At 32.0% G+C, this 27,128-nt stretch overlaps 2 protein-coding genes and 1 long non-coding RNA gene across 3 annotated transcripts; all 3 read left to right on the forward strand.

The window, feature by feature from the left end:
* The first annotated feature begins 1,300 nt into the window (after window positions 1-1,300).
* Window positions 1,301-4,522, forward strand: LOC131661786 (plant intracellular Ras-group-related LRR protein 9-like). The gene is made up of 3 exons (XM_058931415.1): window positions 1,301-2,253; window positions 3,039-3,205; window positions 3,599-4,522. The coding sequence occupies exons 1-3, from the start codon at window positions 1,519-1,521 to the stop codon at window positions 4,251-4,253; spliced, it is 1,557 nt and encodes a 518-aa protein (XP_058787398.1). The 5' UTR covers window positions 1,301-1,518; the 3' UTR covers window positions 4,254-4,522.
* Window positions 4,523-11,454: 6,932 nt separating this feature from the next.
* LOC131661787 (serine/threonine-protein kinase STY13-like) lies at window positions 11,455-14,875 on the forward strand. Its single transcript, XM_058931416.1, has 6 exons — window positions 11,455-12,144; window positions 12,865-12,997; window positions 13,157-13,352; window positions 13,976-14,100; window positions 14,186-14,344; window positions 14,427-14,875. Exons 1-6 carry the CDS (start codon window positions 12,014-12,016, stop codon window positions 14,739-14,741), a joined length of 1,059 nt encoding a protein of 352 aa, XP_058787399.1. The 5' UTR covers window positions 11,455-12,013; the 3' UTR covers window positions 14,742-14,875.
* Window positions 14,876-15,631: 756 nt separating this feature from the next.
* On the forward strand, window positions 15,632-16,812 carry LOC131656038 (uncharacterized). Its single transcript, XR_009299954.1, has 3 exons — window positions 15,632-15,816; window positions 16,140-16,285; window positions 16,396-16,812. It is a non-coding gene; the product is annotated as an uncharacterized LOC131656038 (long non-coding RNA).
* The last annotated feature ends 10,316 nt before the right edge of the window (window positions 16,813-27,128 follow it).

Genomic DNA, 27,128 nt, shown 5'->3' on the forward strand with positions numbered 1-27,128 from the left:
ATTTTTCAGTATCAATAAATAATTTTTAAATTCTTTTTAATTGTCATTTCATAAATAAATATACTTTTTTTTATATGTCATTTCGAGACTTATATTACACTTTTTATTATTATTTAATCAATAATACTCATATTGAATTTTACGGGATACATTTAAAATATTAATTAATTAATTCAATTGTATATACCGGATCAATTTTACGAAAAATAAATTACAAATATTTTTATAAAGAGGAAAAAGTTTTTTGTTGATACAATTATTTTTATAAATGGTAATAAGTTCTAAATAATTTTAGAAATGGAAATAAGTCAACTACTAATACAATTATTTTTGTGAAACGGGAATAAGTTACAAATATTTTTATAAACAGAAAAAAGTTAAATGTTCGTACAATTATTTGTATAAACGGAATTAAGTTATAAATATTTTACTTATCACGTTCCATTTTTCAAAAAAAAAAAGTTTCTTTTAAGTTTTTCAACAATTGTTATTTGTTCAAGATTTGTCACAGATTCCTTATAAAACTTAACTGTCTTTAAATTTATTTTCTATTGATAAAATCATTTAATATCAATAGTATCCATAAATTTACAACACATAAGAATTTAAAAATTATAGGCATGCCCGACGAGCCGAACCTATTTTTTTGACGGGCCGACAAAATATTGACTTAAATTGAACAATATTAGAGATCATGGGTTTAATGACTTCTCAATTACTATAACATATGTGTTTTTTAACAAATATTAGAGATCATATGTTCAATTTATTAAATTTAATCATATTATTTGGTGTGTAATATATTTTATTTTATAATATTTATTAAGAGAAATTGTAAAATTAAATTAACAATTACCAAACCTATTTTTCCACCATATATTTAGTTTGATAGCAATTACCAAATCTATATACTCCTAACAACTACTAATAACTTGATAAATTAAATTAATATTTGTATGACTTCGTATAAATTAATATACATTTTTTTTTGCTATAACTATATAACATTTATTTAATATTTATTTCGACTTTACGTGACCCGTGCGAACGCACGGGTCCATTACTAGTTTTTTTTATAGGGAAATGCTAACGAGTGCCCCTGGGGCACTCTTTAAGTAATTAAAGTGGTAAGTTTTTCTTAAAATGCGTGTATTTAATGCATTGAAAATGTATTGGAATTTGAAATATTGACTTTTGTAAAGAATATTTTCTTTATTTAGTATCCTTAAAGAGTGCCCCGGGGGCACTCGTTAGCATGACCCTTTATTATATTGTTGAACAAATCATGCCACTTCATTAAATTTAACAAGTGAGGAAGATGGTCTCTCTCACTTCCCAATCGTATCCAAACCAAACAAGCAAACAAAAGCAGATCGATAATCTCAACGGTGCACTAATTATAATACTAATCTAATACTAATCTTCCCAATATATAAACCAATTCATCACCATCTTCCCCTCACATCACATCACACAATCCCAAAACTAACACTCTCTCTCATCTCAATTCCCAACGCCATGGATCCCAATCCAGGAACCTTCCCGATTCTCTCTTACGTCATGTCCCGTTTCCCTTCCTTATCATCCCTAACCTCCGCCGCCACCGCCGCCACACACCCCGAAACCGAATTATACGACATCGACATCGAACAGCCACCCTCAGAAATCATCGGCAAAATGCCTAACCTAGCCGACCCCGAACTAATCGCCTCCATGGGCCGGGCCATCGCCAACGTTCATCAGGCCCGGTCCGTCCTCAACCTAATCGGCGAGCGGCCGACTCACGAGGAAATCGACCACGCCAAGGCCAAGCTCGCGGTGACTGAAGCCCAGCTATCCCGTCAGCTGGAAGAAATCGTGCACCAGCCGAGGCCGCCGGAGATCGAGATCCAAGGATGGCGGGCTCACCAAGCGGAGAAGGAGAAGGAGTGTAGGGAAGAGGCGGAGAAGGAGAAGCGGATTTGGAAATCGCTTATTCAGCTTGATGAGATGCATGAGGCTTATGAGAAGCTGCTTAAGGAGTCTGAGAAGCGGTTGGTTAAAATGTATGGTTCTGGTGGAGATGGTGATGTTGGAGGAGATGGTGATAATGGTGATGAGGTGAATGAAGAGGTTGTGGGGATTCTGCAGGAGGCGGATGGGAAAGGAATAGAGAGAATTGACCTTTCTGGCCGGTCATTGAAGATTTTGCCGGAAGCTTTTGGTCGGATTTCTGGTTTGCTTGTGCTTGACGTTTCAGCTAATCAGCTTTCGGTAAAGTGCTTTTCACTTTCAGTTTTTTTTTTTTTTTTCCCATTTTCTTTAGCATATGTTAGAAGAAACTGATTCCAAAGTTACTAGACAAAGTTTGGATAGATAGTTTAATTATGTACACTTGTATAGTACAAGTAAGTATTTAGTGTTTTCATAACGTGTTTTAAGTTGCTTTATTTGTCTAATCTTGGACGGAAATAAGCTGTAGGTGAAAACAGCTTAAGAAATAAGCTGTTTCATTAGTCTCAAGATTGCTTATGATAGTAGATAAACTCCAATAAGTCAATGCAAATGACAAAGACCCTAGATTAGTAACTCTAAATACACACTAATTTCCTTGAATTTTTGCTTCTAAACCTGTTGTTAAGATTAGACTAATCAAACTATCAGTTATGCCTATGACATGAATTGAGCTTGATTTGGAATTTGAACGTGCTTGTTTGGCTCTGTTTGTGTCTTCAAACATTTAGAAAACTGTTAATATGTAGGCTGAATAAACTTGATGTTTGAACTTTCAGCAGCAGAGAGGATGGATGTTTTGTGTTCTTTGTTATTGTGTAGTTTATGAAATGTTTGCTAAAGAACCGTGATTGCTCTATGGACAAAAAATAACCGCTTTAAGTTCATATTCAACAATTTTTATCTGCTTCATTTTGAATATTTATGCTCCTTGTGCTCTGTTGATATCTTTAAAATCATATCAGATGTAGTACTGAATTACTTACATGGTATGGCCTCTTTTGCAATTCCGCATATGTACTAATATATTCTGTGCGACATAATAGGCCATTCCCGACTCAATAGCTGGGTTGCAAAATCTGGAGGAGCTTAATCTCTCTGCAAATCTTTTGGAATCACTGCCCGATTCAATTGGGTTGCTGCAAAAGTTGAAATTGCTCAATGTTTCTGGAAACAAGCTTACTGCCCTTCCTGATTCCATTTGTCAGTGCAGGTACGAAATTATTTTGGTCATTCACTTGTTTTAAGAATCACCTCATGTATTTTGAAAGCCTTCCTTGTGGACAGCTTGAGTAGTGATAATTAGAGCCATTTTTCAGCATGCGAGAGCAAGAACTGTTATTTACTTAAATTCTCCGAACTATAAATGACAACACGATTTCTTATTTTATCATTTCATTTGTGTTTTTGGGCCCTTTAAGACTAATTTTAGCGTACAAACATTGGGTATGAATTCCACTGGGTATGAATTCCACGTTCTGCTTCTGCACATGTCATTTCATTTCTTAAGCCACAAACATTATGCATGCTCAAGTCACTTAGGAACTTGTTCAAATTATTAATGTTTTTATCACTTGATCTAAGCTATTTTATATCGAGTGATCAGGTCATTGGTGGAGCTGGATGCAAGCTTTAACAATCTGTCCTACTTGCCAACAAACATTGGGTATGAATTACCGAACTTGAAGAAACTCATAATTCATTTGAACAAAATCCGATCTCTTCCCTCGTCCATTTGTGAGTTGAAGTCGTTATGCTATTTGGATGCTCACTTCAATGAGCTACACGGGCTTCCAATAGCAATCGGGAGACTGACTAATCTGGAAGTTCTCAACTTGAGCAGTAACTTCACTGATCTTATAGAGCTTCCCGAGACATTTGGTGAATTGACTAATCTCAGGGAATTGGATCTCAGCAATAATCAGATTCATGCACTTCCCGATACATTCGGTTACCTTGATAATTTGACCAAGCTCAACTTGGAACAGAATCCTCTTGAAGTGCCACCTGTGGAGATTGTAAATCAAGGGGTGGAAGCCATATTGACTTTTATGACCAAGAGGTGGATTGATATCTTGCAAGAGGAAGAAAGTAAGAGCAATCAAGAAATGCAAGAACAAGTAGAGGGTGGCTGGTTAACTCGAAGCACGTCGTGGTTGAAGAATGTTTCTGGAAATGTAGCTGGGTATATCGGAACTACTGTTGGATCTCCCGTGTCACCCAAATCTCCCACTGAGGCATATCTTAATCAACAGCGATAAGGTGAGATTTGTCCAACTCTTTATCAGGAACTGTCAAGCATGCATTTCTGATGATGATTGTAGATTACAGATACTATGTTTGTTACCAAGCAGTAGTTTCTGCTGCTACTTTTTTCTTTTGTTCTCAACCCAATATTCAACATAAGGGTAGGGTGCTTTGGTAATTAACTTGTATAATGGAGGGGCATGCATGCCACTCACAGGAACTGACTAAATTTTGATAATTTGTTTATTTTAAATTTAAATCAAAATAATTATACACTTCACCACGTGTTGTGATTCGAATGTAACGTGATTTGAGTGGGAATAGTATATATTCTTGTTGTTTGTTGTACTAAAGTTTTTTTTAAATGGTGGGATGCATTTGTAACATGCAATCAAAGTAACAAAGAGAATGGATAGCGAGTCAGGAGTCTCTCATTCTCAGGCGAAACCTGAGAGTTTGAAGGAGAGAAGAGAAGATTTCTAAAAACGAATTTAAAATAAAAATAAAAACATTTGAAAAATTTATGTCCTTTAAAATCCTCCTTCAATACAAATTTTAAATTTATGTAAAACCTTTCAAAAAAAAAAATTCAACAAAAATCATCAATTCTTTTCACTCAAGCCTTCTCATTTTTCAAAGTCCTTCTTTCCCTTCTTCTTAAAACTCCCAAACAAATTCTAAAAGAAATGAAGAGATCATTATTATAGTTTTATGTATATAAATTCAAATAAATATTAAATATATGCCATGTCTTTAAAATGTATTATTTTCTTACAATTATAGTAATGGAGGAAACCGAGTAAATGAAAATGGAGATAAATGAACATTCAAAGAAAATAAAGCAAAAGTAAACATTCGATGGAAATAAAGCAAATTCTAGGATTGATTAAACTCAAGGCACGGTCAATGGTTTTTAGAGTTCCTACAATCATGAACACGGTGAAGAAATGACTGGTTTTTAGAGTTCCTACAATCATGAACACGGTGAAGAAATGACTCTTGTATAGGCCACATCTGGAGCACATACACGGGGGACCATGTTGCGGTGGTGAAGCAGAGATAGTAGGGAGATAGTAGCAACAAAGTTGTGATAAGCATGTCAAAAAAGGAACTTGATATTTTCAGGTAGACAATTTTTTTATCTCTAATTCTAGGATTGATGTCTCGTGTTAGAGATAGTAGCAACAAAGTTGTGATAAGCATGTCAAAAAAGGAACTTGATATTTTCAAGTAGACAAAGTTTTTATCTCTAATTCTAGGATTGATGTCTCGTGTTAGGATCAAGTAAATCTTTTTTATTCCGGAAGATCTAACAACACTCTTAGTGTAAGTACCACTTATGTGATCAAACTAAATGAAGATAACTTATGTATTTGGGTTGAACCTAAGACTTTTGTTGGTGATTTTATTCATGATATTATGTGGGAGCTAAGTATATATACATGCAGTTGAAATGTGGTAGTGTAGTAGAGTAAAAATCTATAAGATTAAATTTAAGATTGTGAATGTGTACATAGTCTACAAGAGCATCCAAGAGATCAAGAGAAGTCTAGTAGTTGTACTAAAAAGAAGAGAAGTCTGACTCTGACCTCCAGTCAAACCTGTCTTTTAGCACATTCTTAACTTTGATAGTAAAATTTAAGGTGGAGGAACTTGTGGTGGCAGAAATGGATAGAAAACATGCACTAAATAAATGCTTTTATCCAAAGTTTATCAGTATTTTGAAGCATATCAAACCACCTTGCTAAGAAGGGATGTTTTGACATCTCTAGTTGATTAAACGCTTAAGCCACCCAACTTTCTTAACAATTGAACACGTGTGAGGTGGCATGAAATGCAGTTAGCCGTCAGATCGATCAAGAGGGCTAAGAAAGTTTATGAGGGTTTACTTGCTTGGTAGAGAGAAAGAGTCCACCGGTTATGTGCTTACAATTTACTTTTCACCGCCATCCTTCTATGCTTTTAGGCCTTGTGGATGGTTTAAAAAAACTTCCATTTTTAATGAATAATGTGAGAAACAGTGACACACTAGCCATCTTACTAGTCGTATATAAACTCTCCAATCAAAATTAAATAGTTTAGAATTTAAGTTTAATATTTTAATTTAAAAGAAATAAAACATATAATATGTGATACATATAATGATGAATACTATTTATCTTGTTTTTTTATCCAAACGTTTCCGTCATGAATCGATAAAAAGTATGGATGACTAAACTCAAGGTGAAACTGATGGCTTCTAGAGTTACTATATCCATAAACACATAGAAGAAATGACTTACAAGTGTGGTGGTAATAGTCTTCCAAACAAAGTTTTGAGTCATACGATCAAATGAGTCACAAATGTTTTTTTGGGAGTGAGGTGGTTTGCATGTAGTAATAGGGGATGGAGATAAGAACCAATGTAGCTAATCTACCAGGCTAGTTGAGAAGCTTGTTCTTTTTAGGAAGCCATGCATGTTTGCATTTCTTTTCCATGATGAGGATTGTCGCTACCGCAAAAAAACACATAGTCGCCACTGAACTTTATTTATCCCAACAAGAAAAGGAAAATATCAATAAAACCTCACAAAGGGAAAAGGAATGATCTCGCAATCAAGAAAAGGGTACAGGAGTCGACCACGCAAGGGGAAAATATTAGCACCCCCCGCATCCGTACTCTACAGGATCTACTATTGTTGTTTCAAATCAAAGGGTGTGCATATTTAATGCTTACTTGCTAATGAGAATGCATGTTGTATATTACAAAGGGAAAACAAAGGATTTTTTATTATTGAGTTCTCCATGGTTTCTGGAACCTTGCGCCTACGTATTCCTAATGTGCAATAGAGAAATCAGAGCTCCGTAGTTCTTCTCAACAATTTTTGTTTGTTTTGTATTTTGTAATGGGCGGCATTAATGTCCGCACTCTAGCATTGGGCACGACCTTCGATGCGGTAGAATGAAAATAACATGCCCTCTTATGAAAAGGTTAAAGAGAAAAGCAAAAAGGCAGAGAGTTTTGATTGGTTGAAGTATTTTGGTGGGAGAATATCTCAGTGGTTCTCTTAAGCAAGAGATACATGAGTATTTCTCCTTTAATTTTGAAATTGCTTGAGATACGTATAACAATAAAGACTATGACCCGAGAGACTTTGAATTATCGAGTCAAGCGCCTCGGATTCAAAGTACCCCACACGTACTTAAGGCTTATGGTGTATGTATACGTATCAAATTTTTATGTGTTTTGAAATCTGATTAAGAAAGAGATTGTTTTAATTGGATAAAAGAAAATGGGAATTTGTCTTATTGTTATCATGCAAAAATCTACCTAAAGTTTTAGGGTTTTTGAAGGGAAATTTCCACCTAATTATTAACATGTTTGGATTGAACATAAAGTTTTATTAGTGTTCTGGTTGTGACTTTTGTGGTAACGATAGTACTTCGACTTATATGTCATAGCTTACGATCTAACTAGATAGGGGATTCATGATCCCTTTTTCTTTGAACTTAGTGTTCACGCATTTTCTCCAGATTTTCTCGCTCAATTTATTTATGGAAATATATGCAAAAAGTATGGATTCGGACCCTCTCTCTCCGTCATCATTACGATTATTGTTATCCTTTTCTAGATCCCGGTCGTATCTGGGGTTTCTCGGCCACTGGGTCTTCTCTTCAGCTTGGAGTACTTCTTTGTAATTGATATAGAACTAGGCCTTATTCACCATGTCATTTACAATGCAAGCTCCCTCCAGCCTTATTTTTTTTGGGACATGCAATTTGATCTCATACCTTTTTTGAATATCAACCATTTTAATCTATTATGTATACTTCTTACTTCCACTACTACCTTGGTGAACAAGTTAATGTATTATTGCATGGTCTTTTTCTTCTTTTGTGTGATCATGTTGAATACAACCATAGTGGTGGGTTGCCACTTTTGAGCGGTGAACCGAGTAGTGAATGAATCACATAATTTCTTCAACGAATCTATGCTCTACTCTAGGATAGACTTGAACCAGGTCATGGAAGCTTCCTTGAGAGTTAACACAAAGAGCTTACACTTTATAGCTCTGCGAACATGGTAATAGTACAACCAATTGGACACATGTTTGTCGTGTTTGTCTAAATCTCCAGTACTATCGTAGCTTTTCAACTTTTGGGGTTTCTCAAGAGACCTTGGGATCATACTGTCCAGACTGCGTGCGAAGAGTGGATTCCTCTTCCGATTAGAGATCAGGGCATCTGCGTTGTACCCTTCCTTTCTCTAGGAGCTGTCTATTGGAGAGCTACTAGGATGGTAAACCTCGAGTGGAGTGTGACTGTCACTTCTTCCTTCGGAGTTGGTGGGGGGAGGGGTCTGATGTCTTTTGCTCTAGTTAGGACTCGACGACTTGAGATCTGCTCAGTGTAGTGAGTTTGTGTCTATTGGAGTTGATTGTGGAGAAATGACAAATAAATTTGTAATTAAAAATATAGCAAATAAAACAATAGTAGATAAATTCATCATTAATCAACATACGTTTATGAAGGAAGCTTACGCCTATGGTGTGTTTGAAAGCTTCCTTCTAATTTGAGCAAAATTGGATTTTTTTTATAGAATTCTTGAGAGTCTTTTAACTTTTTTTAGTATAATGATGTACATGTTGGATACATTAATTATATAACTTAAACAGAGTTAGGTTAATAAAGTCACAATATTTCTTAGGTATGTATGAAGAGAGTATATCTTTATATGTTTGCTTATGACCGTTTTTTTATAGAACCTTCATAAACCCGGGTCTTTATAATAATTTAATTATTATTATGAGTGCTCATTTATCTATCTGAAAGCAATAAAAGAAGTTAAGTTCTTTGCCCCCTTGTCTCAGACCGGTCTTTTAAAGCTTTTCAATAGCTTTAATCCTCAATTTGTGAGAATAGGGGATAATTACTATTTATTATAAGTGAGTTGCATTTGATCTTGTGTCGGCCTCCATGATCTAACTCATTAATGGCGATCCGGCCTAATTATTTCTCGTGACATGATTAGGTCAAGACGGGCTATGTCATATTTAGATTTAAGTCTCATCCTAATACTTTTAGATGAAATACCACAATGTACACAAACTCTTAAACATGAACGCAAGATGCTTTAGGGGAAAGTTAAACTTTATTGCAAATAAATTAGTATGAGAAAAAAGGACTATAACCTTCTCCTATCCTCTAAACTTTTCTCTCTTTTCATTCTTTCTTCGTAGGGGTGGTTGATCAGTGGTTTTTACATATGTTTTTACTGTTGTTTTTAGTTATCTTTAAGTTATTTTATTTAGTGCTTTATTTCATTATTCGTCATTTTATGTTTTGGTTCTGTGTTATAGTGTTTGTAGGCTCAGGTAAATGAAATGGGAGAAATTTGGGCGGAAAAGTGCAAAACTGAAGAAAAGTGAATAAACTGGCAAAACGCATTCCTAGACGCGTGTGGAAGAAGAAAAATGCAATCAGCTGCCAAAACGCGTCCCCAGACGCGTTTGGAAGTGAAAAGTGCCATCTGCTGCCCAAACGCGTCCCCAAATGTGTCCCTGACTGTGCATGCATGTCAGACGCGTCCCCATACGCGTTCCACTGGCCCAGACGCGTCCCGGGACGTGTCCCAGGAGAAAGAAAAACAAAGGAAAAATGTCTGTCTGCCAAAACGCGTCCCGGGATGCGTCCCACTGTCCCAAACGCGTCCCCACATGCGTGTACACGTACGGGGAATAAAAGAAGGAAAGCGCGTTGGGACAAGGGTTCGACGAATTTGGGAGCGAAAATACACTGTAGAAGGCTGGAGAACTCAGATTTGATGCAAGGATTGAAGAATTATATGAGCTTTTGCCATTGAAGATTGGATTTCCTTCATTTATCTGTAATGTCTATAATTAACACTATGTTTTCTGTTATTGTTATGAGTAGCTAAACCCCCCATTGCTAAGGGTGACCCTGATTTTGAATATTATAACTTTGTTTATCGTATGCAATAATAATTTGGTTTTCATATCTCTGATTTGTTCTACCACTGTTCTTAATGCCTTAACCGTCAGAAAAACGGATATTGAACCTTTATGAATAATTTTAGCTGGACATCGATTATTTGTTGATCTGAGTAAAACATATGGTAATCACTATCACCTAGGACTAGGGGTAAATTATCATAACCGGAAATTCTCGATATTGGGATGCTTGAGCATAATTATAATTATCTATGGACATAGTAATTAGGTTATGATGTCAAAGATCTATTCACTTAGGAATTAGGATTAGATAATCTTGAGAACCGGTAGTCAATTGTGATAATTTAGTTGTTGCATTGAGAAAGCAAGTTGTAATAGGAAGAATCATTCACCACCTCTAGCAATCTACTCGTCTCTATTCATCGTTCTATTATTCTGTATATTTACTTTATTTGCAAAACCAACCAAAACCTCTTTTGAACTTTTATTTAATTGAAATATTGATAAAACTCTTATTCGTCAAGCAGTCATTGAGATTCGACATTCGGGGCATTTGCCCTTAGTATTACAAAAGGCAAAATAGTACACTTGCTATTTTACCGATCAGTGGTTTTTGGCCATTTTTGGCTAGAAATCACCCCTCAACACCGTTTTTCTTTCTTTTATTTATTTAAATAAATGGTTATCTATATAGATCTGCTTCTTCTTTTGTGTGTTTTTAAGTTTTCGTCTTGTGCGGTGTTTGTTGGTTTTCTCGTCTAAGTACGGTGTTTGTTGGTTTTCCCGTCTTAGTACGGTGTTTGTTGGTTTTTCCGTCTTAGTACGGTGTTTGTTGCTTCAGATTGACACATTTACTTCAAATCATTGCAGATATGAGGAAGACTTGGGCGTCAATGTTGCAGATCCAGAAGTTTGAATATTCTAGTGACTTTTATTTTCTCATATTTGTAGGCACTTTCATGTTGTCGTTGTATGCTCTTAACCTAGGTGTTGCAAGTTTGTTTGCAGATTCACCTTTTTCAATTTTTAGCGATCTTAAATTTGTAATGATCGCTGTAATTTTTAATTTGAATGAATATTCTTTTAATAAAAAAAAAAGAAATAAATGAAAAGTCTTCTTAAAAAATCAACACACATGGGCCCATATAATTAACTTAAATTTTAATTTTCCACCTCAATGACCCCTACTTAGAAAACCAAATCACAAAAAGCAACCATCGTTCGTGTGGGTTGCTTTGCTTATGTATCGGGTCGTCCCATGTTGTCTTGCTCAGTCTCCATGTGGTCTTCATTACTTTATCATATTATTATCCCCCTCTCACACTCTATTAACGTCCCTTTCTTCCCTTAATCAAATCATTAATCAATAATAATCAATCACTCACACTCTCATCTCAATCCTTTTCGTAAATCACGTTTCTCTCTGCAAATCACAGCTACATTACTCTTCTCAACAAAATCCCACTAAAACCCATTTTTACTGTAGTAATTACAGAGATAAAGATTCATTTTTTTTATTGTTGATTGGTTCTTTTCCATGCTCCCCTTTCCGGGGTTCTTCTCTTTTTTCCCATATCTCTTTGGGCTTTGGGCTTTTTTTTCTCTCTCATGTGGGTTCCATTTCCATGCTTTTTCTCTCCACGTTTTGATCTCCGAGCCTTTACTTTTTCAGATGTGGTTCTGAACTTCATACCACACTTCAGAGCATGTTGTTGTTACTTGTCTGTTTCATCAACTCACTGTATCCAATGTTTTCCTTCTAGGGTTCTTTTTCTCGTTCGTTTCACTTAACTCACTCATGTACCATTTTGGTGAACTGCAAAATGGAATCTGGACCTAGGCTCTATTCTTTTGATCACTTCAATTTTGACCCTAAATGGTTCATTGATCCTAAGCATCTTTATGTTGGTCCCAGGATTGGTGAAGGAGCTCATGCTAAAGTCTATGAGGGAAAGTAAGTTTGTTATTAACTTCAATTTTCTATCTTTGTTAATGATCAATTGTATTTTGCAGCTAGATTTGTGATTATTGATTGTCCTTTTATGACAATTGAATAGTTGTTCTCTTGTGTTTACTTCATAGCTTTATGTTTTGCTTAGGGTGCATATTACTTTGAATTGAACTCAGTGCTGTCAATCATGGATCACAAATAAATAGATGTTTGTTCAATTTTTGCATTGATATAGTGCTATGGCTTAGCTAGCGCCGGTATTTGACGATACTTTATAGTGAATAGCTTTGTTGCTCCACACCTCTGAAAAAAAGTGTGTCAATGTAGGTTGTGATTGCGTTTAGTTTATTCAGTTTTTAAATTATTACTGATGTCGACGTGTCAGTGACCGATCATGTTTCCGGTGTATGTGCTTCATAGATGAATAGCATAACGCATGACAATAACGGTTTGTTCAAATTCGGCTGTATTATAATGTGACAGCAGTATTTGACAGCAACGCGGATCAAACTTAATGTTCATTTTCTGCAACAATGACTAATGGATATGAATTAGCCTTCTTTGATCTGAGTGGTTAGTAGATGTGTTGAACGCATATGTTGATCTGCTCCACCCAAACAACCTTAACACTCTTACCTGAGTAGTAGTTAATTTTGAGTTGTTACTTTTTGGTTTATAGATACATCACTCATCTAAGTAATTCTGTTGTTGGGTTCGTATCAGATATAAAAACCAAATTGTTGCTATTAAAATTGTACATAAAGGAGACTCTACAGAAGAAATTGCCAAGAGAGAAGATCGGTTTGCAAGGGAGGTAGCTATGTTGTCTAGAGTACAACATAAGAACTTGGTGAAGGTGAGAATTTGGTTTAGGCTCTCTCACGATTCTTCTCCATTGCGTATACTATATATGTTATTGAATCAATTTTTTGACTTATCATACAATTAGGACAACTTGTTATTTGTTAAGTTTGCAATAGATGACTGAATAAATATTTTTGCTCTCTCTGTACAGTTTATTGGTGCCTGTAAAGAGCCAGTAATGGTGATAGTCACTGAGCTGTTATCAGGTGGAACACTGCGCAAGTATTTGCTTAACATGCGTCCTAAATGTTTGGATACGCATGTTGCCATTGGTTTTGCACTCGATATTGCACGTGCTATGGAGTGCCTGCATTCTCACGGGATCATACACCGTGATCTTAAACCTGGTAATAGTTTCTTCCTCCTATAAAAGAAACTCTTTTATGTCGGGTCCAGTAAATGTAGGCTTTTTTGCTCTGTATTTTACATTAATGTTTCCTCCGGGTGGTATTACGGCGGTTTTCTTTATGCCAAACTTTCCTTTCTGGTTTTTATAAGTTGTAATAAACTGGAGTACTTATTTTTACAGATTATTATTTATCCCCGCCCTATCAAAATTTGAAGTCCGAAAAAAGGATGACATTATTGTGGTTTGAAATTATCATCTTTAATCATGGTTGTCACCTGTCACATGCTTACTTGCCTGGCATTTTTGTGGAACTACATGTCACTATCAACATGTGCATTTCATGTTACATGTCTGAGTCAGATTTCTTTTTGTTTTAAGCTCAGTTAGGTAACTGGTATCAAATGTTTTTTACAAACAGTTTCATATGAAACAACATTGAGGACACTTTTATCCTTGTATGTTTGTGTTTATTGGGTTTGAAACGATAGTTTTCGCGGACACATACAAATAGATTTACTGATTTAGCATTATGGTCGGGCGGGCCTAAAGATTTTGGCCATATCTTATTGTTTCAACAGTGCAATATATGAATATGAAGATTCTCTTTTGTCCTTCATACAGATAACTTGCTATTGACAGAAGATCATGCAACAGTCAAGCTAGCAGATTTTGGTTTAGCAAGAGAAGAGTCTTTAACTGAGATGATGACGGCTGAAACGGGAACATACCGTTGGATGGCCCCAGAGGTATATTGACGGATAGATGTAATTTTTTTTCCGTCTGATTCATATTTATGTGCATCTTGAACTGATAGTGCGAAAACATTTGCAGTTATACAGTACTGTCACACTGAGGCAGGGGGAGAAGAAGCATTATAACCATAAAGTCGATGCTTATAGCTTTGCGATTGTGTTTTGGGAGCTCTTACACAACAAAGTTCCTTTTGAAGGCATGTCAAACCTTCAAGCAGCATATGCTGCAGCCTTCAAGGTAAAAAAAGATCATGCATATTTCCTGCATATTGTTTTTAAAGTTGACGAAAACTGTTGACGTGTGTTTTTTGGTTTTTTAGAATGTAAGGCCGAATGCGGATCATCTACCCGAGGAACTGGCTATAATTCTTACTTCATGCTGGCAAGAGGACGCAAATGCCCGACCCAACTTCACTCAGATAATCCAAATGCTCTTGAATTATCTTTACACCGTTTTGCCTCCGGAGCCTGCAATTCCTTCAAGAATATTCACTTCTGAGAACACAGTGCTGCCGCCTGAGTCTCCTGGTACGAGTTCCTTGATGGCGAAACGTGATGACACTGGCGATACACCGAGAGTAAAAGACGAAATCAAGCCTAATGGTTTCCTTTGCTGTTTCAGTCAGTGTTATTAACTCTTGAACAAGTCTTTTAAGTCAAAAATGGGATTAAAAATTGTAATATAGAATCTTGTCCAAAGAGGGATCCTTTTTTGATAACTTGGTAAATGTTCAGATTAATAATAAATATTCTTACAGTTCTAGTAAAACATACTGTAGTTCTTTATTTTGCTTATAATGTTTGGTTTACATCTAACAAGAGTCAGTCACGTGTCATAATTTATCAAAGGCCCATGATTGGTATGTTACATCACCTACTTAACCTACTCCTCATTTTCCCATTCTCATTTTCTTACATTTTGTGTGGTGTGCGTGAATACTACACAAATTCATCCAAAGCTTTTTTTTTTAATGAAACATCAAAACTATCGTGATAAACTCACTAACAGCATCTATATCCATGACATTTAATCTATTTTAATATATAAAAATGAATTACCACCAAATTGCCTTAATTACCCTAATCACAAACAATTAAACATGGTTTTGCATACCCCTGAGCGTCATTTTACATCTAATCATGATTACATTCCAACAGTTTATTTAATGCAAAAGTTCTGTATTGGAATATGAAAAAACCTGCACTATCTTCTATACTGTTATTGCATTGGAACATACATATTAAAAAAACCCTACCTTTTCATTATTTCTCCCTATGTCTATATATTTAAGTCATTATTACTTTTAACTAATTAATTTGTAGATTTTTTATATTAATAATTGGACCGTTGGTTTTCCCCAAATAGTTTCACGCGTAAAACAAATTATTTTGGCATTTCATCACTTCCAACGCTTCCTTCTCATTATTAAAGTCTCTATTATTTTCCAATGCACATCAATGGGAGCATTTGCTATAAAAATAACTACATGAATAATTCTCCTCATTCTCCAATTTTCTTTTTCCATTAAATTTATTCCCCTTCAACCTTTGGATGAGCGACTGTTTTTTTCAATTTTATTTTTAGGGTTGTATTTTCTTCTTCCTGTTTATTGATCTTTCCTAAATAGTGTTGTTGTTCTCTTTAGATTCGCACATTCAGTCTAGGGATCTGAACGAGAGGGTTGGAGAAATCAGATTCGCTTATGCAAGGTAAGTTATCTATGAATCTCATTCAATCCTCCTTTCAATCTTTAGTTTCTTTTTCTATTAGAAATCTCCTTTTCTCTCTACTTCATATATTTCAGTTCTTCTCCTAACTGATTATGAATTCTATTTTTAATCCCAGAACAAAAAACAAAAGCAACGCATTTTAGAAATTTGTTCAGAAACTTAAGTATTTCGTGTAACTAAAAATCAACCCCAAAGTCGATGTAAAGATAGTATTTTTAATTATTGTTAATCGATTTTGTTTAATTTTAGTGTTTTTAGTAATGTTTTCAAATGAGTTTTCTGCTATGTGTTGATTTTAACAGAAAAAAGAGGGAGGAAGAGATGGCTAAAGAGAAGGAGCAGAATAATTTATTCAAAGTTGTTGTCAGTCAGCTTAAAGTTCCAACTGGTTATTATTTCACTGTGTAATATTTTTTGGGATTATAGTTAATGGGTTTCTGTTATTCAGGTGATGATGATATGCTGTTCATTGATGTTGTTTGTTTGTTATTGTTTTGGTTTTGATGAGATTTCTTTTTCATTTTTTTTCTTCTGTTGTTTTGGTCTGATGTTATTTAGATACAATGGAGAAATGGGATGCAGAAAGTATTGGAGGCGAAGCAAAATAATCAGAATAAATCGAAAGGAGTATAATCAGAACAAATCAAAAGGAGTATAATCAAAACAAATCAAAATGAGTATAATTAGAACAAATCAACTGACATCTTAGTTTAAGTTGGTTTTTTACAGTTTATGTTACAAATGATTCTAACAATTTTAAATATATAGGTAGGATTTTACTCTGCAAAAATGGAATGGTCCTAAATGACAAATACAGGGATTTCCATGTGTGAGCCGAATGTTGCTTAACAATGAATCTTATTGCGCCCCCTGTGGGGAAGGGGATGAGATGTTTTTTTTTTAATGTTTTGTCATACTTTTGTTTTCAGGGGCATAGTCAGGGAAAAAAAAGAAACTAATATATAATAATTTGTTGGACATCTACTTTAGTTTGTGTTATTATTATCAACCTATTTGGATTTTAGTATTTTAACTTATTAAAACTTTCAAACTTGCCTTTTTAGTATTCCAATAAATTGATATTCGAAATCATAATGTTCAATATTTGATAATTATGTTAATAAATAAAATAAGTATTCATGTATATGATCTAATTAATAAAATAAAATCAATAATTACATATTTCACCATTCATATTTGTACTTTTGAAATTTTCGAAGTTACGATATTTTTCAATATTTTTGTTAGCACAGGTAAACCAAAAGTTTGGTTTTGTCTCTTCATCTATATTAAAAAAAATAAAAACAGAATTATTTTTAAAGTAATATATTGTAATTATTGTATTTTAGTATTTCAACAATAACTCTTTATATTCAAATTTCACAAACATTTATAGTCATCATTATTATTGTCATTAATATTTAACCTAATTATCTTTTTTTTTTAAAAAATAAAAACGAATTTTTTAATACATGTATTTCAATTAATATATTTTATTATTCCAACAATATTGTATTATAAAAACATTTTTTTAATACATGTCTTCCAATTTATATATTTTATTATTCCAACAATATTGTATTTCAATTTTATTTATTTTTGTTGTTTGTTCCAATGTTAACCACCGTCCTTGAAAAAGTCATTTAATTTTATAAATTAAAATAAGAAAATCAATATTAAAATATTTTTGAATTTATGTTTAAAATATAATGGATTAATATTTCTTATCTAATATAATCATTACTACGATATTCTAAATATTTTTTTTATTTAATCTATAAAGTAACAATTGAAGTGTCTAATACTAATTATAGATTTATTTCTTAATAGTAATTATAAATTTATTGATTAATAGCATTTATTTTATTTTACAGTTGAAAGAAATTTAAAGGTTAAAGGAAATGTTAAGCTATAACTATTATTTATATCTATATGTGAACATTAATGTGATATTTTTTTTTACACCAATCACCTCTTTTACCGTAAAAGTATTCCAAGCATGTTTCATATCAATTTTCCACGCATGCTTTCTCTTCCAATGAGAATATTTTAACTTTTTAGTTTTCCAGCATTGGGAAATATCACGAATTTGAAATACTACCCATTCCAATTCCTTCTCTACATCTATAAATTCATACTCCTAACCAAATCTACCTAACACTTTTCTTTTTATATTATTCAGTAGCATTCTATCAAGCAGAAGGGTCTGTGTCTCTTTTCATCTTCCTTAACCCTATTTTTTTTCTCCGGCTCCGCCGATTATAGGGGACATAGGGATCCTTCTTCCTTCTTATAAGTTTTAAAACATAAATATAGGGATCCTTCTTCCTTCTTTTAAGTTTTCAATCCTACATTTTCAATATATCCTTTACTTTTCCCCTAAATTATTTCATCCTTTCTGATTTGCAGGTATGATTTGTTCTCTAATTTTAACAATCATATATTTTTCAACTATCGTATTTTGTATTAGATTTTTGTATGTTCTACTTATCTTTTTCACTCTGATATGAAACAATCCCCCCTCCTCAAAGTTACCGAAAATTGCTCAAAATTGTCGCTGCCATCTTTTTATTTTGATTTAGTTTTCTGCAGTCTGTTCCTTCTATGAAAATCCAAAAATTTCTCCTTCATTTGTGTATTCTATGTTTTAAGATTTTTCTTTTTTTTGTGTAATAGTTTGTGTATTTTATATTTTGAGGTTTTTTAAGGGTTTTTCTTCTCAATATGTTTTTATTTTGACAAACAAAGTCATAAGTTTAACAGTTTGTTTTTAGGGAACAAAATAGAAATTTAACAATTTGATTTTGACAAAAAATCATTAAATAAACGTAAGAGAATACACAAACTATTGTATCTTTTTAAATGTCTCTTTCTCCAATCTAAACCTTTTAATTACTTATAAACAAGGGAAAGAAAAAGGTGAAGATGGTGGGCACGAGGGATGGCATAAGAGAAACAGCAGCGCAGTGGATTTGTTTCCATTTGTTCTTATAGGGAAATTGGAGTTGCCTTATTATTTTATGGAATTAATATGGTTGTTATTGTAAGAATACATTTACTTTATTTGCTTCAAGTAGATTGTTAGAAGAAATTAGAATTGCTATTGCTTTTATAAGAATACATTTTATTCTGTTATAAATATATGAATGTGTTGTAAGAATTTATTATTTCATGAAAATGATGGTTCTCTGATAATGGTTGCATAGCTTTTGGATGAGAATTGTTTCACGGCTTTGTGGCTTTATCTTTCACTTGGTTACTATTATGAGAATTGGTTTATTGTTCTTGGTGTATCAAAGCTATGTTAGTAATTTATTAGTACATTTAGTTTTATGAGAATTGATTTATAGAAATGTATGGTTCTTATTGTACCAAATGTAGATATATTGTTTAGAGGTTTTTTTTTTATAGAAAGTTATGAATCGATGGAATTGTTGTTTGAAATTGTATTATGATTTTTTTTAATCATGAAAATAATGATTATTAATAAGAAAATTGATTTTTTTTCCAAAAGAAAAGGGTGTGAAATTGATTATTTATTCATTCAACACAGATCTTATTCATAGCTTAACGGAAAATGCTTAGGGATATATTGTCTAATAAAGGGTCATATTTCTCTCTCTTCTAAAATAAATCATAATTAATTATTACAATTAATATTGTGTATATGGCATAATTAATAGCCATCAATATATTAATCATGCCCACTCACTTAAATAGGGTTTATTAATTTGCGATTTTATTGTAATTTTGGACTATTGGTTTAGTCAATATTTTGAGTTTATACAAAACATCAGTTTCTAATGCTTCTATACACGTTTCTATATCATTATCCTCTAAGAAAATGTAAAGTCCCTCTTTTACCATGGCGTAGACTTTTTCTGTTTTGTTTCTATTTTTAATATAGGAAATTGAAAAGTTTTCCATTATTTATTTTCCACTATTTATACTCCTTCAAAATCTCATATTTGTCGAAGAAAGAGGGAATTTTTTTATTGGGCTTTTTATCTTTTATTTCCAATTTTTTATTAGACTTTTGAATATATGGTCTATATATAATTTATGATTATTATTATTTAAAATTTTAAATATTATAAATAATCTTGATCTGTGTTTAATAAATTTTAAGATGTTACTTTACATATATTTTTTTAAGTAATAAATATAATAACTATAATAAAATATATTAATTAAGTAAATCATTTGAAATTACAATTATATTATCGAAAAAAGTATGTTTTTATTTTTAATGGTTTTTAGAGGTTTCCATAATAACTACATTACTTCTATTTTTAATGGTTTTTATTTCCAAAGCATTTTATACTAAAGGTAACTCTACTCAACTTTTTGTGTTGGATAGATAAGAATTCACCTTTAAAAAATATTTGTATTAAATTATGTAATAAAGGATAATAATGATTATTAACATCATTTTGAAATATTTATATTTAAAAAATAACATCATAGTTTTTCTTATCTTTATATATAATAATAATAATAGTAATAATAATAATAATAATAACAATATAACAACAACAATAATAAAAATACTTTCTATAAAAAAATAAAATAATAATAATATTAATAATAATAATAATAATAATAATAATAATAATAATAATAATAATAATAATAATAATAATAATAATAATTTATTAGTATTGTAAATGGTGAATATTTATAAAATTTATTTTATATATTTATTACATATTAAATATTATAAAAAATTCTTAATTTGGAGAAATTTGCATGTATTAAATTGATAAAAAAGATGGATAACACAATTTTCTTATGAAAAACTCAAATTTGTTATTATTTTTATTTAATTTATTTTATTATGTATTCAATATTTATAAAAAAGATGGATAAATTCATACTATATTTTTTGCATATATAAATTCATAATATATAAATTTTATATTCATATGAATTTTATACTCATATGATATCTTTTACAATTTACTTATCACATTGCATTTTATAAAAACTTTTTCTTTTAAATTTTTCAACAATGATTATTTGTTTAAAATTTGTCAGAGATTCCTTATAAAATTTACCTGTGTTTAAATTTATTTTCTATTAGATGATAGAATTATATATTATCAATAGAATTAATAAATTTACAATACAGAAAATTTAAAAATTATAGGCATGCCCGACGGGCCTAACCTATTATTTTGACGGGCCGACAAAATATTTACTTAAATTGAACAAATATAGAGATCATATATTAATGAATTCTGAATTACTATAGCATATAACTTATAAATTACTACACAAATTTAACAAACATAATCAAATTGTGTTATCCATCTTTTTTTGGTGTATATTTTTTTTTTTATTTTACATTAAATCTAATCAAATTATTAAACCAATATATTTTTTTGTTGTATAATATATTTTATTTTATAATATTGATAGAATTGTAAAATTAAAATTATAAACAATTATAAAAATTATTGGCATGCCCGACGGGCCAAACTTTTTTTTCCACCATATATTTGGTTTAATAGCAATTACCCAATCTATCTATATCCTAACAACTACTACAACTTAATAAATTAAATTAATATTTATATGACAATTAATATTGATTTTTTTCTGTTAATTCGTATAAATTAAAATACATTTTTTAACCATAACCATATTATATTTATTTAATATTTATACCGACTTTACGTGACCCGTGCGGACGCACGGGTCCTTTACTAGTTTGGTAGTATCGTGATAAACTCACTAACAGCATCTATATCCATGACATTTAATTTGGTAGTATAAATAGGATTCACTCAATATATTATATTTATTCAGACTTTTTAATTATTTAAGCAACTAAATTATATTTTTCAAATATCCATAACACTCATTTAAAATTCTAAAGTGGATCCTATTAGTCTTACAATATCCTCCATGTCACTTTATTATTGGTTAAAAGAGAAGAAAAAATATTCAAAACCTGCCAAAACACCATGGCTGCAGAAAGCAACGATGGTATACTAAAAGCATTGCAAATAAATTTAGATATTAATATTTTTTGACATGTGTGGCTTTTCAAATCTAAACCACGACCAATAATGGTGCTCTAAGATCTTAATTTAATTGTTGTTAGATCAAGTCCATTGATATTCTTCATTCTAATCATTTAACTCATGTGAGGAGGGTTTCCTCTTCCTTGTTTCTTTTTCTTTTCGTTGCATCCCTCAAATTTAGTTGCTTAAATACATGCTAAAACACCTCTATGAATTGATTCAAAAGATTGTAGAGGTTTCATGATGATTTTCAATGTTTTGAAATCATGATGGTTATGTATTTTTCAAAAATTTGCAGGCTATAACCGGTTATCTAAATGGTGTAACTGATTACCACCTTTGGTAATAGTTAAAAATTTCAAATAGCCTGAACCTTTAACAAGTTACATAAAAGGTGTAACCGATTACGACATTGTTAATATGCAAAAATAAATTATAGAATGATCTTTTAACCAATTACATATAGAATGCAACTGGTTACACTGTTGTGTAACTTGAAAAGTCCTTTTGCAAATGACTTAGTATGCAAGATATTAATGCCTGGAAGCTTAGAAACATTTGAGATGAAAAGGTGAATGATTTTTCAGCATCTAAGGTTATACATAATATGAATTATAATCAAATACCTTTACATCATGATCAATTCCTTTTAAATCAACATCCAATGACTTTATCAATCTTGATATTTGAATGATCTTAGACTTCAACCTTTTTCTTCTTTGATAAGCTTTTGGTCTTCATCAAAATTAAATTTAAATAGATGATGAATATTTTCTTCACATTTTTAAGGGTTTCACCGGTGCTGACCATGGATGAGTTTCGATTGTCTCGGCTTGAATCAATCTCTCACTTTGTTGTTGAATAAGTTATGTATGCCTTTGGACGAAGAAAATGATATCTCTTAGTAATATGTTGGTATTTTTTATTTCATTAGAGCCTTAGGTACCTCCACACTATAATGGAGTAGCCTTTGCTTGTTGTGGCGTGACCAACGCTCCTTGAGACGAAGACAATTAATCCATCTTGGGATTCTAGTGTCACCTTTTCGATTGTGCTAGCGAGAATGGGGAGAGGTCGAAGGTTTCTTATAATTGTTGTTGTCGTTCACTTTTTTTTTGAGGATTCACAATTAGATTTGGATTAAGTGGAAGCAAGGAAATGTTAAAGAATGATTTCCACAGATGATGCCAAATGATCTTGTAAGGCCTTTTCTTCAAGTGTCGTTGATAATGGTGAACAGTACAAAAGTCTTCGTAATATTGTGGTGGTGGACGGTGTACTTATAAACATTTTGAAGATCAAGTGGTGGCAGTCATAAGTGTGAAATTTTGAGATTTATAATAGTGCTTATCTGAGTCTGATTTATAGCCTCCAATTCATAGTATAATTGTATGGTTTATAGGCCCAAAAATTGTCTATGAGACATTTGTCTCACAAGAAAGATGTTATGATATTTTATAGTTTACTATCTAGCCGTTTATGGGGACCAATCATCACTAATTCGGTGTACTGCTAAGGCAACAATCTCATGGTTCTGAGGTCCCCAAAACCTTCTTCTATAAAAGTTATTTTATAGAGTCGATGCTAGTGAATTTAGTTGTCCATTTGATAGAATGATCCTTGAGTATTTGGTTGGGCTAAAAATGATATGATACTATGCTTGACTACCTTATAATTCCAATGTTATAGATAGTTTTTTGGGTATGACTACTCTCAGTTGTTTTAGAAGACATTTGTCAAGGTCTAACCATCCTTATGAAATGACGACCATGACTAAGTGCGCAGATAAAGAGATACTTCAACTCCCAATATTAGGTGTTATGACTTTAAATGACTTGAGTCGACCCAGACCAAAACCATTGAATCATCTAAAATCTACACACTATACTAATTAGATTAAATAAAAATATTTTATTTCACGCTTATTAACAACAAATAAGTATTTTCAAAATTGTCATTTGTGAAAATATGTCGTATGATGATAAAGAGAAATTAAAAAATAAAATAAGTAATCTCGATTTTAAAATATTTTAAAAATTATATTATTAAATAAATTTAAATATATAATTGGTCTTTATATATAACAATTTTGTTTTTTGTTTTAGTCATGGTGATTTTTTTATTAAATTTTGGTCCTTGCAAATACATTTTATTTTGTTTTTGTTTTTTATTAAATTGTTTTAGCCATTGCAAAATTAATTTATATTATAATTGATTTCTATAATATGTAATTATTTAATTTCAATTTTTATATCATTAATCCTGAAATGATTAAAATCAAATATTCTATATGTTACAGAGATTAATTTCAATATAAATCTATTAAGCAGTTACTAAAAAAAACAATAAGAAACGAAAAATAAAAAAATATTTATAAAAATCCAAATCAAACAAAAGAAGAAAAAAAAAACTAAACAAAAAAATGCTACATTTGCCTATATAAACCTATTAAATATAAGGATGAGTTCATGATGATGGGCAGAATTCCATATTCTAGAAGGCCTCATGATATTTGTACCAAACAATACGCGTAGCATTTTAAAAGAATTTCATGAAATGATGTTTTTAGAGAATAAAGTTAGATCGATTTTCTTTTATATTCTCTCAAATAATTCAATATCTACATGCTCTCTAATAGTAAAATTCTTCTATTGAAACGATTGACGTACGTCAATTTGGCCATAAAACTTGCCAAGAACAATGAACTTCATTGTCTTATTCACATCAACCTTTCCCCCCACACCATAGCATCCTCTTTTTAGCTATTGGTAGCTGTCATATACATGAAACGAATAAGATTCAATATTTATCATACTTTGAATAAATTTGAAGATAATAACAAATAGTATATGCCATTTCCATCATATAAATACACACACTATGGCTTTGGTAGTAATCAAGCAACATTAGTCTCATCTACAAAACAAAAGAAAGAAAGAGAGAATGTTGAGATCCCAAGACTACCACAACCACATTGCTGGAGTTAGAAGGGAGCCAAGTGTTCTCTCCGACTACGAACGCTACCCGAACGCTGAAATGGCCTTCAACAAGAGGGTTGTTTACGATGAGGTCGAAGGATCCCACCGCCACCACCACCACAACCACAACCCTGAAGTCATCGAGAGGGTTGAAGTGGTGGAGTATGAACAGGCTAGGCCATATGGTGGTGAAGTGGTGTATGAAGAGTACGTGGATGTTGAAACCAACCAGTATAACCCACGAAGGAACAGGCCAAATGGTCTTGGCTTGCAAAAGTGGAAGACATACAGAGCATAAGCTTGTGCAATTTGTGGTGTGGCTGATTTGCTAGGCAGGCTAAACCCTAACATATGATCACTGTGGGTGGTTGTATTAAATTAAATAAATTCCTGCTTAGTTTGCTTGTTGTTATGATGTTATGAATCATGTATGAATGTTTAATAAGACATATCTATAGCATGTATTTGAATTAATTAATATGTCATGGTTATTGTGCTGTTTATTTAAACAACTGTGTTATTTAGAGTTCCTGTTCTTAGTTTAAAATGAATAATTGATTTTAAAATTTCAAATGATTTAATTAATAAATTAATTTAAGTTTTATAAAACATAAGTATCTTAATTAAATATATAAACAATTATTTTTTATAACTAAAAAAAGTTAATTTTATTAATCAATATTTTCTTAAATTTCTCATATAAGATCAATAACTCCTGAATTCGGCATAGCAAAATAGGTTTCTTGTAAAGAAAGCAATACTCTTCGGTATGTATCATAAAATGTCCTTCGTGGATTCTTGTAAGAAAGCAATACTCTTCAATTCGATATGCATCACTAATATCCCACTCATGAGTAAAATAGGTTTGTAGGTTAAGATTTACATCATTCAAATTTAAAGGTTCATGTTATGGCGTTGAGGGTGGAATGGGTGAACGAATTTGTCTTCTTATGTTTCTTGTTGAACAAAGTCTTCATTCGTTTTTGTATCTAGGCATCGATGGAAGTAGTCAGAGATCTCAGCTGGCAAGAAGAGGGATTATCTAGAATAATAGAGATTTAATGTGCATTTTTTGCCATCAAGAAGGGGAAACTTTAACTCGCTTACTGTTTTATTGTTCTATGAGCAGGAAAATCTGAAAAGTGGTGGATGGTTGGACAAAGATTAAATCAGAAGAAACATCATCAGGATGGGAATGCTTTACCAAACATGGAAGGAAACTAAAGTGGAAAGTGAGGAAGGGGAAGGAAGGAGTGGAGTGGTTGAGAACATGTTGGAGTTTATGGTTGCAAAGAAATAAAATGATATTCAAAGAAGAATCTAGCAAAGTGAAAGGCATTCTACATTCCATAAAATTGAAGATTTGGCTTTGGAGCCTAATTTGGCATACTACCGATAATCCACACATAATCTCATGTTCCCATCTTTCTTTTTAACCAATAACATTGGCGCTCCCCAAGGTGACACACTAGGCCTGACAAATTTCTTTTCTAACAGTTCCTACTTTCGCTATTTAAGCTCGCTCAATTCCAACGCGGACATTCTACACGATGCCATGGATATAGGTCTAGTACCAAGTACTAAATCTTTTGCAAATTCGACTTCACGCTTTGGTGGAAAATCTTCAATATCATCAAGGAAGACATCATGGAATTCACATAACGGGAAGATTAGCAATCGAAGCTTCACTCTCTACTTTCAAGGAAGCTAGAATCATGAGCACTTTAGCATCGTGTTTCAAGGACATATCTACTTGGTTGGTGTTCCCAGGTGTTTTTAGCAAACAATCACGAGTTTAATTCACTTGTGAGATTAACTCGAAAAATCTTGGAAACAATCTGTATAAATTAAATGTGCGAGGAAAAATGTTTGCAAATTAAACACAGACGTTTGTATAAAGACAAAACATACTCAAACTTTAATAATGAAAAGACTTGGATAAAAGTAACGACCGAAAAAGACCATAAATAACATTAAACAACAGTGCAGTAGATGACATTAAAGAGAATGTTTCAAGTTGGTGGACACTCAACCATATTGTCTCACATAAGACATTTATAGTTAAAAGTCAATAAAGTGAACTAAGTTGGCTAAGAGAATAGTTTTTGAGAGACTAAAACATAACGTTTATTATATAAGGGATTAAAATTAAACTTTAAAAAAATTAAGAGACCAAAAGATGCATCAAACCTAATTTAATTGTTATGTTTACGGTTTGAATCCTTATTGCAATTGTTTTGACAGTTTATGTAAAATAAAATTAAAAAAATTATTATATATGTTT

The sequence above is a fragment of the Vicia villosa genome, linkage group LG3 (genome assembly GCF_029867415.1).
Source record: "Vicia villosa cultivar HV-30 ecotype Madison, WI linkage group LG3, Vvil1.0, whole genome shotgun sequence".
Lineage (NCBI taxonomy): Eukaryota > Viridiplantae > Streptophyta > Magnoliopsida > Fabales > Fabaceae > Vicia > Vicia villosa.